Source organism: Cordyceps militaris, assembly GCF_000225605.1.
Source record: "Cordyceps militaris CM01 unplaced genomic scaffold CCM_S00001, whole genome shotgun sequence".
NCBI classification, from domain to species: Eukaryota; Fungi; Ascomycota; class Sordariomycetes; order Hypocreales; family Cordycipitaceae; genus Cordyceps; species Cordyceps militaris.
This window is the reverse complement of record NW_006271969.1, coordinates 4,818,133-4,836,422: the sequence shown is the minus strand read 5'-3', so window position 1 is coordinate 4,836,422 and position 18,290 is coordinate 4,818,133. Positions and strand designations below refer to the sequence as shown.

General features: G+C 53.9%; 6 protein-coding genes across 6 annotated transcripts; 3 read left to right on the top strand and 3 right to left on the bottom strand.

Annotated features, from left to right (window-relative positions):
- Window positions 1–41: 41 nt before the first annotated feature.
- Window positions 42–266, top strand: CCM_01503 (uncharacterized protein; the record flags this gene model as incomplete). Its single annotated transcript, XM_006666659.1, has 1 exon — window positions 42–266. The coding sequence occupies one exon, from the start codon at window positions 42–44 to the stop codon at window positions 264–266; it is 225 nt and encodes a 74-aa protein (XP_006666722.1).
- Window positions 267–488: 222 nt separating this feature from the next.
- Window positions 489–5,513, bottom strand: CCM_01502 (SNF2 family helicase/ATPase, putative; the record flags this gene model as incomplete). Its single annotated transcript, XM_006666658.1, has 1 exon — window positions 489–5,513. One exon carries the CDS (start codon window positions 5,511–5,513, stop codon window positions 489–491), a length of 5,025 nt encoding a protein of 1,674 aa, XP_006666721.1.
- A 1,421-nt stretch (window positions 5,514–6,934) lies between these two features.
- CCM_01501 (glutathione synthetase large chain) lies at window positions 6,935–8,660 on the top strand (the record flags this gene model as incomplete). The annotated part of the gene is given in 5 exon segments (XM_006666657.1): window positions 6,935–7,278; window positions 7,298–7,373; window positions 7,468–7,571; window positions 7,631–8,314; window positions 8,363–8,660. 5 exon segments carry the CDS (start codon window positions 6,935–6,937, stop codon window positions 8,658–8,660), a joined length of 1,506 nt encoding a protein of 501 aa, XP_006666720.1.
- A 352-nt stretch (window positions 8,661–9,012) lies between these two features.
- Window positions 9,013–9,643, bottom strand: CCM_01500 (ssDNA binding protein, putative; the record flags this gene model as incomplete). Its single annotated transcript, XM_006666656.1, has 3 exons — window positions 9,013–9,056; window positions 9,134–9,222; window positions 9,369–9,643. 3 exons carry the CDS (start codon window positions 9,641–9,643, stop codon window positions 9,013–9,015), a joined length of 408 nt encoding a protein of 135 aa, XP_006666719.1.
- Window positions 9,644–11,387: 1,744 nt separating this feature from the next.
- CCM_01499 (a-pheromone receptor PreA) lies at window positions 11,388–13,880 on the top strand (the record flags this gene model as incomplete). Its single annotated transcript, XM_006666655.1, has 4 exons — window positions 11,388–11,529; window positions 12,109–12,753; window positions 12,808–13,303; window positions 13,394–13,880. The coding sequence occupies 4 exons, from the start codon at window positions 11,388–11,390 to the stop codon at window positions 13,878–13,880; spliced, it is 1,770 nt and encodes a 589-aa protein (XP_006666718.1).
- A 581-nt stretch (window positions 13,881–14,461) lies between these two features.
- CCM_01498 (uncharacterized protein) lies at window positions 14,462–18,003 on the bottom strand (the record flags this gene model as incomplete). The annotated part of the gene is made up of 2 exons (XM_006666654.1): window positions 14,462–17,622; window positions 17,676–18,003. The coding sequence occupies 2 exons, from the start codon at window positions 18,001–18,003 to the stop codon at window positions 14,462–14,464; spliced, it is 3,489 nt and encodes a 1,162-aa protein (XP_006666717.1).
- Between the last annotated feature and the right edge of the window lie 287 nt (window positions 18,004–18,290).

The following is an 18,290-nucleotide window of genomic DNA, read 5'->3' as shown; positions in this document are numbered from 1 at the left end:
AGAAGTTTGCCCAACGCCAATTCATTTCCTAGCCATGCGCCATGCTCGCCAATCTCATCCAAGATTCGTCCTCCCGGATCATTTCACTATTCCAGACTCCCATCACAAATAAGCATACCATTTCCATTCGTTCCGCCAATCCCATCCATTCCATCCATTCCACCCATTCCACCCATCCCACTTGCTCGTTGTCATCGTCTGCTCAGCAAACTCTCTCCCAGCCGCCCCTGGCCAGTTGTGCCACCCAAAACTTTGCTCGCCCATGATGGAAGGTCAGGCCCTCCCTGCGGCCGTATATCAGGCCGCATATAATTTCGCGCTTCCGTTCGTTCGCCGTTCCGTTCGCCGTTCCGTTCGCCGTTCCGTATTGCCGATGCCCGTCGCATTACAGCCGCGTCCTCCATTGCCTGCGTTTTGTTAATGCTACTATCAACCCACCGGCTCGGCGATCGCATAATGTTCGATAGGTTCTTTGCTCGCAATGCACGTCAGTCTTTGCTTTCTTCTTCTTCACGTTGGTCATGCATGTGTTCTTGCTCCGCTTGTCGTACCTCCGGGTCCTTTGGTCTGCCCCCTGCTTGAATCATCTCCAAGAAATAGTCGGTTGAGAGCTCCTCTAGCTTTTGAAAGCGGCTCTGCATCGCCTCGTCTGACGCGGTGCCGAGGTATTTCCCTGGGAGGTGGCCTGATGATATTGCCAGAAGCACTTTCTTGCTCGCAAGTTTGCCAGTGAGCATATTCCAGCGTAGCTCATCCGCTGGAAGCCCTTTGTTCAGCTTTGTTCGTTCAAGCTCAATCTCAGTTGTAATGGACAACGCCTTCTTCTCTGCGTCAAACCGGCAGTTCGGAAATTGTACCTGGGCCGAATGTAGAGACATCGTCAGCTGTCGCTGAAACTTCAGTTGTGCCTCTCGCCGTGACCCCTCGCTGAACGCCGATGACCCGTTGCTGCGATTTGAGTAAGTCGGAACCACTGGAAAGCCGCCGCTATTTCCATGGTATGCAGGCGAGCCGAACCCGTTGCTGCCCAAAACAGGTGAGTAGGTTGGAACCGCTGCAGTACCACCGCCATTGCCGTGGTTTGCAAGCCCGTTGTTGCCCAACGCAGGTGGGTAAGTCGGAACCGCTCCAGAGCCGCCGCTGTTGCCGTAGTAAGTGTTAGCTCCTAGGATAGGCATTGGTCCGGATGAAGGCGTCGGTACTGGTGCCGTGGGCACTGAGTCCTGAGGCGCAATGTGACTATAAAGCGTTGGCGTTTCAGAAGTATGGTCAGGTCGCCCGGGAAACCAGTCCTTGTTCGGTTTACCCGAGGCAATGTGCGAAACGGGTCTCTGGTTGCTCGCTACCCTCTCTGCTTGCATCACCTGGTTATACTTTTCTGGGTCCATCATGCGCAAGTGGTGTCGCTCAACCATGCTCGCAGCTTCCTGCCGCTCCTCTTCTGTCAGTGCTGCCGTCTGGTCTTCTTCCTCAAACGTGTCAGACGACATGATGGAGAGGATGGCTCTGCTGTTGTCATGATCCAATATGTGGTCAAGGACGATATCCTTTCCCTTGAACGCGAATCGGGCCTCGGTGGCGTCGACATCTTTGATCGGGTGCAACAAATTTGCAAGTCGCTTGGACCAGCTGACAACGTTCTTTTGGTCCACGACTCGAGATGCTAGCTGCATTTTGAAGACTGCTTTATTCTGAAGATCGTCTTCGAACGAGCCAGCGACCACGAAGCGGTAAACAAACACTGGCTTCGTCTGACCAATGCGGTAGGCACGGCCAATGGCTTGTTGGTCTTGAACAGGGTTCCATTTGAAGTCGAATATGACGACCCGGTTCGCACCGTAGATGTTGAGACCAACGCCGCCAGCGTTGGTCGAGATGAGATATACCTCATCTGAACCCGTGTTGAAACGCTTTACCATGTCTTGTCGCTTCGCAACCAGGGTCGAGCCATCGAGTCGACAGAAACGTCGACCTTGGTGTTGGAAAAGTTTATCTAGGTAGTTCAATGTCGGAATCGACTGACTGAACACCAAGACCTTGTCGCCAAGCCGGCTCGATTGGTTCAGAATTTTATTCAGGAGCTCAACCTTGTTTGAAAACTCGGTGCGATTCAAGTCCATGTCATTGGTAATTTTCATGATCTGGGGTATTGTTTCCATGGGGAATTTCGCGACAGCTTTCCCGAAGCCCGCCTTCGTCCTGAGATCAATGACTGTCCTCCGATATGCCGCCGGATGGGCGCAGATCAGTGCTAGATGGTTCAAAACGCCAAACAAGCTGGCTTGGTCGAGCTTGTCGCCACTGTAGTGGGCAGCTTGCATGTAAAGGTCATACAACTGACGCTGCATTTGAGTCGGCGGAACTGAAATGACGAATTCTTCCTTGGGCGGAAGTTCGTCCTTGAGGCACGATTTGATCGTCGCGCGGTGAACTTTGGGTGCCGCAGTTGTCTTGAGGACCTGGAGCAGCTTGATGGCCCGTCTCTTTTCGGCGGTGGTAGAGTCATGATAAAGGCCCTGGTGAATTGGCGCGGCGTACATGTCGCGGAACTCTTGCAGTGGACCCAAGAAGTTTGGAGCAACCCAATTTATCATCGCGTAATACTCCTCAACATTGTTGGCTAGTGGTGAGCCGGTCAAGGCAATCCGGGTGCTGGTCTTCAGCTCCGAGGCGACTTGCGTAACCTTGGCTCTTGGGTTTTTCAGAGTGTGAGCCTCATCCGCTATGACAACCGTTGCATTTTCGACAAGAATTCGGTCAATTGTTTGGTCGTCATCAAGGCCCTTCCTGAATCCAGACTTGAACATGTTGTACCCGGTGATTAATACGCCCCCCTCAGAGGCCCAGTACTTGGCATTGTCGATTCTCTGAGGACTGCTCTGATATGCCTCAATGGTGGTGATGTTCTTCATCAGGTGTTGAGGGGCCCAGATGAGAAATTCATCTTTCCAGTTTTCCACGAGACCCGAAGGGCAAAGGACCAAGACTTTCCAATCGCGCAAGTCCTGAGGTATTTGATCACGTATTGTGGGGTCGTCGGAAAGCGCAGACTGTCGCAGCGCGACTAGAAATGTAATTGTCTGCATTGTCTTGCCTAAGCCCATGGTGTGGGCCAAGAGGCAGCCTTGACGCTCACTTTGTTCGCGTACGATGTGGTTCCATAGGAATCGAACACCCTCGATTTGATGATCTTTGATGCGAAGAGAGATCTCGCGGTGAACATAGATGAAACCTTGGTCCTCCCTTTTGGATTCATTGATGATAAACCGGGGCGATTCGGCGGAGGAGGCGTCGTAGGTGTTATTATCTCGCATGGCAGCGCGTAGCTCATTTCGACGCCGTTCCTGTTCTCTCATGTCTCGTACTGCGCGCTCACGGAGCTCAACACCACTTTTGTCGAGGATGATTTCCTTCTTTTTGGTCTTCTTGGCTCCGGCCGCGGCATCGCCAGGCAGTCCGTCCAATTCAACGAGCTCATCATCATCATCGTAGTCGTCCAGACGTGCAATTTGATTTTTCTGGGGGAAGAGATCCTTAATACTGGCAATAAACCCGCAGAATGGGGGGAATGATTCCGACGAGTCTTCCAGCTTGTCGATATCCTTTTGACTCATCTTTTCGAGCTTCTGCTCCTTGTAGTATCTGCACTTTAGGAAGCTCAAATAAATGAGCGTCAAGTCAAAGAATGAATCTATAACAGGTGGGTCGTCAGCTTTGAACCTGCCGTCAGCTTCACCGACTAGATCCGACCAGATCTTCGAAACGGTGGATCCAGCAAGGGACTTGAGGACTGCTTCGCGTCTCTCGAAATTGAGTTTCCAGAGAATAGAGATGACAAGACGGAAGCGGTCCTTCTGCTGGGCCCAGACTTTGGGAGGAGTGCTGCCAATTTCTGCTAAACTGTCTTGGGTAAATGGATCGAATGTGCGAGGCACTAATTTCTCTTCGGTGCCTTCCATTTCAACGTCGGAAGCCACCGTCAAGTCAATAAAAGAATCAGCTTGACTAGCTGCAGGTATGCTTAAGGAAGAAGCAGGGCTGTGTGGCTGATTCTGGATGGAGTTTGCAGGTGGAAGCTGGCGAGGCGAGAGAGCACCGCGCGGTGATGTGGAGTTGGCACGTGCAGAATCCAAGTCGTCTTCCTCGATAAAGTTCTCCAAAGGCTCTTCTTCGGAGCTCGATGAAAGCTCGTCGTTGTGGATGAATTTTTTGGGAGGGTGAGAAAGCTTTTGTTGCTGTGATGGTGGAGGTTTTGGCGGTGCACTCCGCAACGAGAACAGCTTGGCGAGCCACTCCTGGCGCAGCTTATCGAACACCGTTTGCTCGACAATGTGCGTTTGGAAGCGCAGTTCCTCATGCGCCTTCCACGGCAGCACTCGCAAATCACCAGTTAACCTACTTAGACGATTGCGATAATGTCTTGCCTGCTGCTGCGCTTCAAGAGTCTGTGAGCGCAGCAGACCGTGCTTTCTGGCGTGAGTCCAGGAGCGATAGGCCTTCTTTTGATGCTTGGGAAGTTTCTTTTCCTCCCACCGAGTTTGGATTTTGGAGATTTCGTCGTTGATAATCTCTTCGACTGTCTCAGAGCTTAGCAAAGAAGAGTTGGCTTGCTTATTTTCCTCCTCTTCATCCGCTATCTCGCGAAGAGTATCCTCATCCAAGGAAGCCAGGTCGTCCAAGTCGACAACTTCTCGGCCTTCATCGGAGGACGCAACGGTTTTGACTCCAGACTGAATTCTCGCGACTTTTCTGTTGTTTTTAAGAAGATGCTTTTTGAGGAGGGAGTATATCGCCTTCGTCTTGCCTCGTGGTTGTGACGTCACTTTTATTGAGGAAAAACCATCAGAATCGCTATCGGAATCTGAGTGCACCTGAGGAATGACGCACTCCTCTGCCACAGCTTTGTTTCCTAGGTAGGCGGTGGACAAGTCTTCAGAAGAAGCGGCTCTAGGGATTTGTGTCTTCGGAAGCTTTCTCGACTCAGGTTCTTCGAAACCGGGCATGCGCGGTACAGTATCACCCTGTTGTAGATCCGCAACAAATGTAGGGATTAGTCGGCGGCGTTTTAGCGGAGGATCGTCTGACTTTGCTGGTTCTTGAACGGCCGCAGGTTGTTGCTTAGCAATATACGGGGAAATTTTCGGCGTACTGTGCAGCGGCGATGTGGCGTGGGCATTCGACGGTTCAACGGAGAGCGAGATGTTTTGCACTTCCTCATTTTCAATTTCCGTTTTCGCCTGGCGAAAGCTCGGGCTTCGCGCCTGAAGATTCAGAATCTTCCTGATGAACTTAGCCCGGTGCCGAGCCGCCGTAATGCCGAGGCATTCTACGAGCTCCTTTCTTGAAAAGGTGAGCTCGTATGTGAGCAGCGTCTCTCCGTCGATCAAGTTCTCCCGTAAGAGCGACTCAAGGACCGAGGTATCATTAGCCCACTCGGCGTCTTTCGAGCAAAGCTCTTTGCAGACCCTGTCAATGTCCCAAAGGAACGGATCTTCCGACGTTGGCTGGAACATGGTGATCTTCTTGGCCGGGCAAGCAGCAGTTGAGTGCCCCCGTTTCCTTGCTGTGGCCTTGTTAGAGAAAATAGGGACGGCGAATTTTCGACAAAGTAGATGTAAAGCTGCTTGTCGTCGCAGGGGTTATGGAGGAGTAGAATTAGCGTACCATTAGCGGCGTGATAGAGGTGAAGCTATCTTCATTACTGCAAAGCACTTCCAGGATCAAAAACAGGAGTCGGGACGGTAGTGGTGAGACGATTAGGGGAGGTTTACGCTGCTCGGCCAAGGTGAGATGCAGCGACTTTGAGTGTTTGCCATATGTTGTGAGAGATGATTAGGAGAGGTTTGGCATGAGCTGCGAAGAGGTCAGGTGCAGTTGACTTGGAGCGTTTGCGCGAGGCGGCAAACCTGCTGATACGTCCGGTAGGCTTCTTCGTTTCTCACAGTAATATACAGGGCACAGGCGAGGCAAATAGTCCAGTTCCCCCGTTTAAAACAGTCCGAGCATAAATTCGTCGCGTAGAGATGTATGTCGTATTATCAGGCGAAGCAAATTAACCTTGAAGTCGTCGCAAAAATTGAGTGGGTCGGTTGACAATGTACGCGCTGCAACGCGCCAGCTGGGTCTCAAGGGGTGGAAATAGCGGCGCAAGTATAACAGAGGCAGGGGTCCTCGCAGCTGTCCATTTATTTATTCTGGAAATGGCTCCTTTGAGGGGGTACGGCCGAAGGGGAGCTGACTTTAATCAAACGCCCTTACGTTTTGCAGGAGGGTATACACACTTTACTAAGTGCATATTTTGTTTAGGTAGATATTTATTCCATCTACACGGCTTAGTAGGGTCCAGGCTACAGATAGAAAATGCTGATAACCCCTATAAGTACTATAGTAGGGGAGATATCAGCGCTCTCTATATTTTAATAATGTTTTGTACTCTTTAAATGCATAGTTAGAATCCACATTCGCACTGATCGAATTCTGACTAACGCGCCCGCATGGTACATACCTATCTAGATCGAATGACAGACCAAGGGAACATAGGCGGAACCGAAATGACCCTTGTAGCCAAAGATGGGGTTCACTCTAATTTGTACTTTGCGACTTGAGCAAAGATGCTATTTCTCCCCGCACATTCAAGAATCCCCATCCGTGCCGCCAAAAGACATCTACATAAACGTTGGTGATGTAAACCAGCCAGTAACTAGTGTCGCAAGCGAATAAAGGCGCCACTAATTGCGGAGGTGAGCGAGTTGTGGCGATTAATAAGCTACTGCAGCACCACAACGGAAGCTGATGGAGCTCCTTGTGCATCCCTCTGTAGCTTGACCTTGAAACCCATTTGACGAGATTTGTGCCGAGCCAGCGAGCTTCTCCCCATTCGAGCGTCTTTTCAAAATTCGGGTCTCGACCTGGTCATAAAGCGGAACGTTGCGTCATGGCCGGCATCACCAGCGCGGCGTACCCGCCATCGCTCTCCGAGGCCGAGACGGAGGTCCTCGTCAACACCATCAAAGACTGGTCCGCGGGCAATGGCTTGGTGGTTCGACCGCCGCCGACTGTGATCCCGGCAGAAGTCGACCCCAAGGGCATCGCTGCCATCAATGCGCCGGTGACGCTGTTCCCCAGTCCCTTTCCCCGGCAGTGCTTTGCCCAGGCTCTCGGTGTGCAGACTACCTACAATGAGCTGTACGCCGCTGTAAGCAGAAACGAGGAGTTTATCGAAGGCACCGTCAAAGAGTACGCACAACAACGTCGAGTACATGGTTGCCCCGGAGCTCTGTGAGCTAACATGTACCAGAGTCATTGAAGGAGACGAGTTCATCAAGAACTTGTGGGCTGTGCACCAAAAGGTCAAGGCTGAGGGATACACACAGGTGAGCCTCAACTTCGCTGGTTGTGAACTAGATTCTCATACTCGATAAGTCACTGTCGCTGGGTATATTCCGCTCCGACTACATGGTTCACCAGGACACTACGGCGGACTCGCCGACATTTCAGGTCAAGCAAGTCGAATTCAATACGATTGCCGCCTCATTCGGCGGACTCTCATACTACACATCCCGCCTACACAAGTAAGTCGCACCAGATACCTACCACGGTGCCTTTTTCAACTATACTAATGCATGAGCAGATATCTTTCCACGAGGGAGTACCCGCTCTTGGAGAAGGCCATTCCGAGTGACGCGATGGAGCTCCCCTCAAACAACAGCATCCCGGGTCTGGCCGCTGGATTAGAAACGGCATTCTACGCATACCCTGCCTCTGAGCTCGGCCACCCTAACTGCATTCTGTTCCTGGTGCAGGACGGCGAGCGCAACGTTTTCGACCAGCGCCACATTGAATACCGTCTCGCCGACGTCGCGCCCGCCGTGCCCGTCTTCCGCCTCGCCTTCTCCGCCATCAAGAAGCACACGGCCATTGCCGACACGCCCAAGCGGCAGCTCCTGTACCACCCGCCGCAGTGCCCGGACAAGACGTACGAGGTCGCCGTCGCGTACCTGCGCGGCATGTACGACCCCAGCGACTTCCCGGACCAGGACGCGTGGGACGCGCGCTACCACATTGAGCGCTCGGCGGCCATCAAGTGCCCGACGGTGCTGACGCAGCTGGCGGGCACGAAAAAGGTCCAGCAGGTGCTGGCCACGCCGCAGCCCGCGTCCGCGCCGCCGTCGGTCCTCCACCGGTTCGTCAAGGACGCCGCCGCCGACCAGGTCGCCGCGCTGGCGCGCACCTTTACCAACATTTACCCCATGGACACGTCGCCCGCCGGCCTCGAGGCGCGCCGCAGGGTGCTCGACCCCCAGCTGGCCGAGGCGTACGTGCTGAAGCCGCAGCGCGAGGGCGGCGGCAACAACATTTACAGAGGCGCCATCCCGGCCTACCTGAAGTCGATCCCCGAGGCGCACTGGAACTCGTATATCTTGATGGAGCTCATCACGCCGCCGCCTGTGTCCAACCTCATCTTGCGTAACGGCAGTGTGGAGAAGGGTGGCGTCATCTGCGAGCTCGGCATTTACGGGACCTGCTTGTGGGACCAGCAGACGGACGAGATTCATCACAATGAGCAGGCGGGGTACCTGCTGCGCACAAAGGGTGACAAGAGCGAAGAGGGCGGCGTGGCGGCTGGTTTTGGCTGCATGGACAGCTGCCGTCTTGTTTAGACCGGGTTCTTCTGTAGCAGGCTGGACTGAAAGAAGAGAGTGGGATAGGCAGCTTTTGTCTTGGGACAGAATTAGAGTGGTGGTGGCTCTTTATTACATACATCCAGAGAACAAAAACACGTCGTCTTTAAAGTTGCGTCCCACGGCACTCAACAGCCTCAATACACATCCCGGGTATGGTACATATATCAAAGTGACATTATTCCTGACAAAAACAAAACGCGACGCCTTCTTCCGGAGCCTGAGTGGAGTTGTACACTGTTGCGCCAGCATGCCACACTGCGCTACCATCGCGCGTGAGGGATGCGCTTTCCGAGCCAATGTGAATTTACTTAGCTGACATCAGAGCCGTTTACTCGTTCTGGGACTGGGGACGTCTGAGGACCTCGATGTTGCCTGTAGAATCGTTAGTTTCCTATTGCGTAACTCGAGAGTCTGTATATGGAGAGCTGTAATCCATGTTAAACACGTACGCTGAACAATGTTGAAGCTGCTGCGGGTCTGGCCCTCCTTGTCCTGATAGGTGCCGGTGCTGGCGTCACCCTCGACAAAGACGGTGGCACTATTCATCTCCAAGTCAGTATTGGCCAAACAACGACAACTTTTTGGCGACGACCAGATCAACCACAAAAAAAAAGGAAGAAAAAAACCCGGGCGGCGCGCCAAAAAAACGCGGCAAAGGGGGAAATGTGCCACAAAATAACGTACCCCTTGGGCAGTGTCAGGAGAAAGTCCTTGCGGGGGCCCTCGGCGAAGCTGGTGACGCGGAACCACGATGTCTGGCGGTTGTCCTTGGGGCCCGAGTTGCTGGCGACGGCGTACTTGATGATTTCGCGGCCGGAGCTGGTGGGCACGACCTCGGGGGTGTCGGCGAGGTTGCCAATGATGGAGATGCGGGCAATGGCGCGCGGCGACGAGGTGCTAAATGCGCGGACGGTCGATGCGGCGGGCGCGGCGGCGCGGCGGAAGAGCATGGAAGACATGGCTTTTTGTGTGTTTGGTGGTGTGCGAGTCGGTGATTTATGACGGTTGGAAGATCGGAGATGAGCGCGACAACGAGGAAGAGAGGATGATGATGATGATGATGGGGGCAAGCTGCGCAAGCCTTCGCAAATGGGCGCGTCTCAAGTCGCGAATCTGGCAGATTAAGCCTGCGCGCTGATTGGTTCGCGCTCGGTGCAAGGGGCACGCTAAGTTTATAGTGGTACCTGCTTCAAGGTGGGAACTTTGCGGGTGGGACATGTACCCCGGTAAGATCTCCCTTTGTAATGCAACTCGGGCTAATCTGTACGCTCCTCGGGGCAATGCTCCATCACAATGCAGGGCGCAGACTGGATCGTACTTGAAGGTGGGATTGAACTGCCGGAGAAGCCATACATCGCTGGGTAAGCAGCTGAGTCGGAGTCACTCGCCATGTTGCACAGCCGTTGAGGGATCCTGGGGACAACTTCAGCCGACCGATGGCTTCCAACTTGTGTATCGTGGCTAATTATTTGCTCGGTCTAGAACCTAGTTACACAAACTTCTGTCTTGTATTACTCCATATCGAGTTTACGCGCGTTGTGTTCATGCCGGTTCAAGTTGCATAATCGCGGCACCGTCGCTTCAAGCTCAGACATCTTACTCTCCATCTCGGTATACTTTATCTCTTCTTTGTAGTAGCAGAATGAAGTTTGCTCATCTAGTGTACTGGTATGGTATGATACGAGTAACTGTCTATCCACGGTGCTGCTAATAAAGCTGTCCTGCGGAAGTGTTTCACCCAGGACAGGCGATCTATCAAGACTGGCACCAGAGGCCCTAGCTTAATGTGCACGAGAGCGGTTCTCCAAACCAAACAAAGAAGCAGAAACCCAGTCGCTTACCAAATTCTAGCAATGCATTGTTTTGACATAGCCGGCAGGCTAGTATCGAACAAGGTGGTCCCATCGACCCTTCCGTACACCCCTCCAAACAAGACAGCAGAACAACGACATGGACATACAACTTTTTTTCACCACACCATCCTCCTCCCGAAATGGTCTTTTCATCACAAATCACAATATTCTTACTATCCGCTCTACTTGATTCTGACCAGCTCGTATACTCAACAGCCACCAAACGTCAGCTTTCGGTGCGGCCGGGTTGCCTGATGATGCAGTGCAGCTGAGCTGCTTCCAGGATGCAAATGCCAACATCCTCGCCGAGACTTTGTTCATACCTGCATCAAAAGCGTCTCCACCAGCCGAAAAGCATGCGCAAGCCGGACCTGAACCGTGCTCGACGGTTGTTCCCGGGGGGGGGACCGGCGGCCTGTACTACCGCACCGTTCTGTCATATCGCGGCGCGGCGGCTTCTGCGCCACCCCACGCGGCGCCGTCGCGCTAGAATCTCAACTATAAAAAAAAGAAGATGCCAAAAACTCGAAAGCCACCACTAGTTCACGGGATACTTTTTTCTCAGAGTTACTTAACATCTATTCATGTTTGACAAAAGGCAACTCTGTCACATAAGTCACCCGCTTGTCTCGGACCCACTTCCGCCACCTGCCTTCTGGAATTACCCTTTTTGGGTATCAATAGAACCGCGCTTACACGCATTGAGCGAGCTTTCTATAGCCTCCCGGCGCGCCCCAACAACCTTTTCAAACATGGACCCCCAGTTGCTGTTTCTTCTTCTCATAGTCAATGACCAAGTGCGCCTTTCCCGTGAAATGGCTTGTTGCAGGTGCCGGCATGGCTTTGCGCCATGGCTTTCCTGCGACCCGTCCCGAGGAGGGGGGCATCCCATCTCCTCCTCCTCCTCCTCGCCAGCGGCGTCGTTGTACCTTTGTTGCCCAAGGCTGGCTTCTTTTGCCGGCATCTGAACGCCACGGCTAGAGATATAGATAGTAAGAGAGATCTTCCCAAAGGGGGTTTGTTTTGAAACCCGGGCAAGCCTGGGGGGGAGGGGGCGTCTGAATAGCTGGCATCGCCCGTTCTCCAATGGCGTTTCTTCAGTCGACAAAGGTGCCTGATCTGCCACGATGAATAGGCCCCCAACTTCGGCCCCTCCCTAGTACGATCCGTACACACCACACTCCGCCTCTCTTATTGAGTTCTTTTGATTGGTATTTTTGTCCGTGGTGATGCGACTCTTTCTGCCAGGGGGGGGGGGGCTTCACTTCCAGCTGGCTTGCCTTGTTGATTGCTTTGCTGTATGCCGACGTCCTCGTCACTCACCCGCCGTCATGTATAAGGCTGCCATGACGGGCGGCTATCCCTTCGCTTCTCTCCGACTCAGGCCCCTCCCGACAACCTCAAACAACATAGTCCTCTTCTCCTTGTCTGTCTCTCTCTGGCTCTCCCTCCTCCTCCCGCGCTCCTCTCAGATGGGCCGTTGACAGGTTTCCTCTCCGTCTTGTCTGAACACCCCACTTACACCAGGCTTCACCACCCCTTCCTTGCCCTCCAAAGTAGCACATCAACAGTATCAACACACAATCACACAATGGAGCTTCACTCGCTCATGGGAAGAGAGGCCGCCTCGCCAATCTTCGCCATCGGTCCCAGTGATCCGCCCTACACCAGCCCGTCTCTGACCGCCAACCTCGTCGCCCGCGTCGTCCTCGGCGTCGTGGCCAACCTGGTCTGCCTCGTCCCGCTCCGCCTCCTGTACCGCAACGGCGAGTTTGCCGCCGCCGTCTTCATCGTCGTCGTCGAGGTCAAGAACGTCTTCACCATCCTCATGGCGCTGCTCTGGCAGACCGACGACCTCGCCTCGTGGTGGCCCGGCTACGGTCTCTGCGACATTGAGCCGTTTGTGTACAATGGCTGCGCCGGCATATTTGTCACCTGCCTCCTGGCCATCATGCGCAACCTCGCGCACCAGGTCGGCGTCCTGCGCGCGAACCCGATGACGGTGCGCGAAAAGAGGCGCCGCAACCTCATCCAGGCGCTCATCATCTTCCCGCTGCCCATCCTGCAGATGGCGCTTACATGGCCGCTCGCCGCCCGCCGGTATGCGGTTGGCACGTTGATGGGGTGCAGCTGGGTGCCTTCGTCAACCTGGCCGTTCCTGGTATTCTTTGTCATCGCGCAGCTCGTCGTTTCCGTGGTGGCTGCCATCTACGCAGGTCAGTCCACATTGGCAAAACAGTCCTAGGGACACATACTAACGCAGTGCCTAGTCATGACATTCTTTCGATTCCGCGAGGTCACCAAGACCACCTCCTCGGCCCTCAGCAGCAACCGCGCCGCATTCCTACGAAGTCAGCGAGCCAAGCGTCGCCTGTATCTCATGGTCATGTCCATTCTTGTTCCTTTTCTTCCCATCACCATCACTCTGTGCGTCCTCAACGTCCATACTATAGGACTCTTGCAACCATTCAACTTCAACAAGATCCATCACTCCAATCCTGGGGGGATTCCATGGGGCGCCATCATTTACGTACCCAGCCGTCTCAACAGCTTTGGCAGCCTAAACAACGGATACATTTCTATCTTGACCGCAATTCCCATCTTTCTCTTCTTTGGCATGACCAAGGACGCCATCAACTCATATCGCATGGTTCTGCTTTACATAGGGCTGGGCAAGGTCTGGCCAGACCTGCGCAATGAATATGACCCAGACAGAAAGGCGATGCAAACAACTACGTCGTCTGGATACCTCACTCGCATTTCAGGGTAGGAGTTGCCGTTCGCTCTTGGGAAAACCTGCCGTGCTAACACCGTCTTTAGAAAGGCGAAGTCTTCGCAGAGTTCCTCGCAGTACAGACTCACAAATCAGACCACCTGCAAGAGCACCGCATCTGGCGAGAGCTTGATAGGCAGCAGCCTGTCTCGTCTGGTCACGCCTCGCCTCGCGGAGTCACTTGGTGGCGGGCCTCATGACGATACCGCTCTGCGACCCCCTCCACCGAGCTGGACAAGTCTTCTACCCCAGAATCTCTTTCCTTTCCGAAGCAAGACCAGTGGCGTAAACGTTGCATCAGCAATTCGGCCACAGGCTCCGGTGTTGCCTCCGCTCGGCACAGAGGCTTCCACCTTTTCGCTCCAGAGCCAAAACGAAGATGAGATCGTCCCGCAACCAGTCTGTCCCCAGTGCCAGCACTGTGCAATGTCGCCTCCTCGCACCAGAAACTTTTCGCTCCCGGTGCTGCCCGCGGGCCAGTCACACCCTTCAGAGGCGCTGGATCTGCCCAACGACTTGTCAACTTTGGAGTCCAGTAGCAGGAGTGTCAAGTTTGCCAACCGTACATGACCCGATGCTGAGGATTTTCATCGGCGCTGAGGGCTTTTACTTATCTGTATACTGTTTTCTTTCCACTCAGTTTTGAGGGGTATAGCTAGCTTTTGCCATGTTACCAATATCCGACAACGTTTTGCACATTTATTTTTGGCGGACAAGTACACCGCAACAGCGGCATGGCCGTTTCACTTGCGAAGGGACAATAAGATATTCGAAACAAGTTCAACTATAAATGACTAGACTGTTTTGTGTATGCGCCCTGATCTGTGGTGAACCAAATCTAGAGTGCGCAAAGTAAGTAAGCAAAAGAAACGACAAATTTGATCCAAAATAAGAAGACGCCTTGACTGCCTAGTAATGCAACTGGTATCTCTAGCCATCGCGCGCGACGGGAAAATCGCTCCAACGGCTGTGCCGTTGAGTGGTATTAGGGGGGGGTATTCGACTATAATATAAACATTGAAAAAGAACGTTGTGAAATCGCGTTGAGCGAGAATGATGACGGACAAGAAAAGTCGCGCGAATGAGCGAAAGAGTGGCAAGAGTTTTGAGAATAAACTTGACGCAAGTCAAGAAGGGAATGATTGTGGTTGCTAGTATTTGCTAGCACTTCGCTGCATCTTGCGCAAAGCCTCGCGATGGGCGTCGATCAAGTCGCCGCTACGCATGCGGTCGTCAAAGGCGCGATCAGAGAATTCCCTGTCGCGGCGCTGCATCTCCCTTCGCTGCCCCTCGGCCTCCTTTTGGCCCATTAGGACGTGGCGTTGCATCTCAATGTTGCGCTGCACCTCTGCTTCGCGGCCGCCGAGGAGAGAGTTGGTTGACGCGAATGGCGTCTCGCGGCCGCCGCTCGTTTTCATGGGGTTTCCGGCGCGCAGTTCCTGCGAGACGGACATGCGAAAGTTGGCCAGCTGGGCGTCGCGTACAGCTTGCGCGGGGACGCTCGAGTTTCTCTTGGGCTGGTGCGAGTTGAAAGTGAGGTTGTCGGCGCCGCCGTGGCTGCTCCCGGCGCGGCTCGCCGAACGGTTCAGGGAATAGGACGAGTCGTTTGTCGACAAGCGGCTGCCGAGAATCATGGAGCGACGTTGGCTCAATGGTATCTCGTCAGGGTCCGAGCCAAAGGCCGCAGCATACATGGGGTAGTTGTGCAGTGAACTGGCATCACTAGGGGCGGTCATGGGAGGGGTCAGTGAGGTTTGCATCTCGCCAATATTGCCCAAGAGGTTTCCCTGCGACCTGGTGCGCAGAAACATTTCGCGCTGGCCGAGAAGGGTCTGTGGGCTTCCAAATGAGACAATACCGGGGGGAGCGGCAGCGGGCTTGACAAAGTCTCTCGTGTCCAGGTCAGGACTTGTGTCCCGGGTCAAGGGCGCTTCTTCCTCCTGAGCAACTGGTAATGTGCCAGAGGCAAAGCGAAGGCTGCGTTCCTCCTCAAGAATTGGCTTCACAGTCGCTGAAAGCTTGCGGATGTTTGAAGATGAGGACGAGTGCAGTCTAGAGGCTGCTATAGCATCTTTTGGTGAAACAGGCCCTGACATATCAAGAGATACTGCTGCAGCCGGTGGAATGGCCACCTGCAATGGCTCAGTCTCTGCCAGCCTCGCGACTTGCGGTCTGGCACTGGCTGCAGACATGGTAGATAGTCTAGATAGTGACCGTGGAAGCGCCGGGGCGGGGACTCCGTCTTCAGCGGTCCTCCGAAGCTCATGAATATTCACTGGCTTGGCACGCTCATCGTTAGCCTTCGTTGTGCGGGCGGGCATCTCAACGCGCAGCTCATCCATGTCAGGCAGCTCGGCATTGCTAAGGTGCTTAGCCCACTCATTCGTTCGATAAGACAAGGCGACACGCGACAGCGAGCTTGGAAGATGATCCTTAGTTAGGCTGACAGGACCAGACGTCTCAGATGCAACCGACTTGGGCATCTCCGATTGGGGCGCGTTGAGTAACTGATCGGATGTTTCTGTTTCGGTCGGGCCGGTAACCACTTCAGAGCGGAGGCTGCTTTGTTTGTTTTGAGAAATCTCACTTTGCCTCTTCGGCTGCTTTGACGTCGCCATCGATTGCTCGACCTCAGCGGTGTTGGTATTTCTCAGCGCGCCATCCCCCTCTATTTCGTCAACAGCCGTGGCCTCGACCTCTGGGTAGACGCCATCGACCATATCCATGGAGCGACGTTCGCCACCACTCACGCTCTCCAGATCCATAGTAGCGGCAAGCGAGTCATTATCTTTATCTTGGCGATGGGGATTCATTCGTGTCAGAAGCATTTCAGTACTCTCACCACCATCACGGGGGAAGTCGGGCGTGTGTGTTGAGCGGCCGGAGCGTTGGGACATACTTCGCAAGAGCTCTGCAGATCCTCGGGACAGGCGTTTGACAACTGAATGTCTTTCAACACGGTTTGGAGTCGCTGAAGCGATGTCGTCCTCAGCATCCGCAAAGGTCGCCACAGAAGATCGCTCAGACCGGGCAAGGTTATCTTGAGGCACGCTAAATGGTAGAGGTACAACTGCAGGCGAAGGTGTAATATCAACAGGCGCCTTGCCGCCGGCAGCCGTATTAGCGGAGGCACGCTTGCTCTTGGCTGGAAATTTTGAGGCGCGTCGCTCCGTTGAGTTAGACGGCTGTGGAATATTGAAGCCTCGGTCCCCCTTCTCATCGATTGCAAGTTCGTCATCGCCATCGCCCGCTTCGCTTCTGACACTTCCGGGAAAGTCATCGGCTCCAACTCGCACAGTCACTCCACCTTCGCCAGTCATAAGCTGATCCATGCCACGTTGGCCGCATTCTGACAGGTCGTCCATTTCCGTGTCGGGGTCGGATCGTTTTCGGGCAGCATAGACCTGGCTGTGAGCAGGGTTCTTTTCTTGAATGTGTACATTTTCGGAAAGTTGCGAGGCTGTGATGCTTTCGGTGCCACCATCACCATATATCCGCTCCCATTCGGCACGATCACGAGCGTTTGATTCTTCAATATCTCGCCCGACAATCTCTTCTTCCTCCCGAAGATTGCGCTGACCTTCAGCACGGACCGCGGCTCGCTTCTCGCGCTTTTCGCGGACGATTTTCCATAGTTTGACTTGGGACATGGTGCCAATCAGGAAAACAATTATGATGGCAGCAGTCTCGACTCGAATGCCTCTGGTGACTGGGTAGGTGTCAGCTCCGAGAGGGAAAAGAGTGTCATTCAGTGCCCAGATCCAAGCCCAAAACTCCTTGAGGCCGGCTCGGCTGAAGCAGTCGATACCAAGAACCGTTATGGTGGCGCCAGCGAAAGCGATGCAAATCATGAGAGACCAGTCACGAGTGTAGCGACTGAAGTAAAAGGCGAAGCCGCCGAGGGTGAAGCAGGCGATGAAAATGGCTTTGGCGGCCGTCACATGCAGCAGCCCCCCAGGAACCAAGCAAAGAAGCCACATGCTGATGCAGAAACCTCCAAGAGCACAACCCAATCCTTCGGTCAGTTCCTTGAAGAACATGGAAAGCGTGCCAATTGCACAGCCAGTGAGAATGATGGCAGCGACGTAGCCTCCCTGCAGAGCATCGCTCAATGGAACATTCATGACGTAGATAATTAGAACGGCAACGCCCAATGCGGCCATATAGGCGGTCGAGAAGAAGGCATGGATCCATGGGTTCTTTATTCCGATAAGCGCATACACCAGGCCGGTCAACATCATGATGACACCGGCGACACCCCACCCTGGTGTAATTTCTGGCGCGAGAGGCAATTGCCCATGAGGAATCGTGGCTGCATATTTTGGTCAAAAATGAACGGTTTGAAGACGGAATAGCTATACTTACCATTGAGAAAGGTCGGGCTGCCTGAGGGGGTCGGAGCAGGGATAGTTGCGGTGCTCGCTCCGCTCAGCGTGCTATTCGGGCTGGTCGCGACAGTGGGCGTGATAGAAGCACTTGCATCACTGGGTGCGGTCTTGGAGGTGACATCCTTGTTTCCCTCAGCTTTGTTGGCTGTTTCCGTGGGAGACGCGGTCGTTGCTGGCGGCGCACCACTTGTGGTCGGTGTCGCGGCATCGGCTCTTGGGATGAGTTGAAGGCTCTGAGCCGTAGCAAGTTGCAATGCCAAGATGAGGCAGAGCAGAGCCCAGACTCGAAGAGGCTTCGGAAACATGGTGAAGGCAGTGGTTGGATAGGGTGTCTTTGAAGGAAGAGAGTAGAATAGGCCTTGTAAACTTGCACGACTACCTACTTGAACCAACAAACCATGACGAGAGAAGAGAAGAAGGAAAGAGGTAGGAGAGCTGGATCGCAGAGTTCAGAGAGATGTCTCTCTAGGCGATGGGAAAAGAAGAAAAGCCTCGCGTGTAAATTACGCTGGACACAGCAACGTGAGACAGGTTGGTCCGGTCTTGCAAGTCCCAGGTGGCAGTGGGGAGGCTGCCAGATGGGCGAGACAAG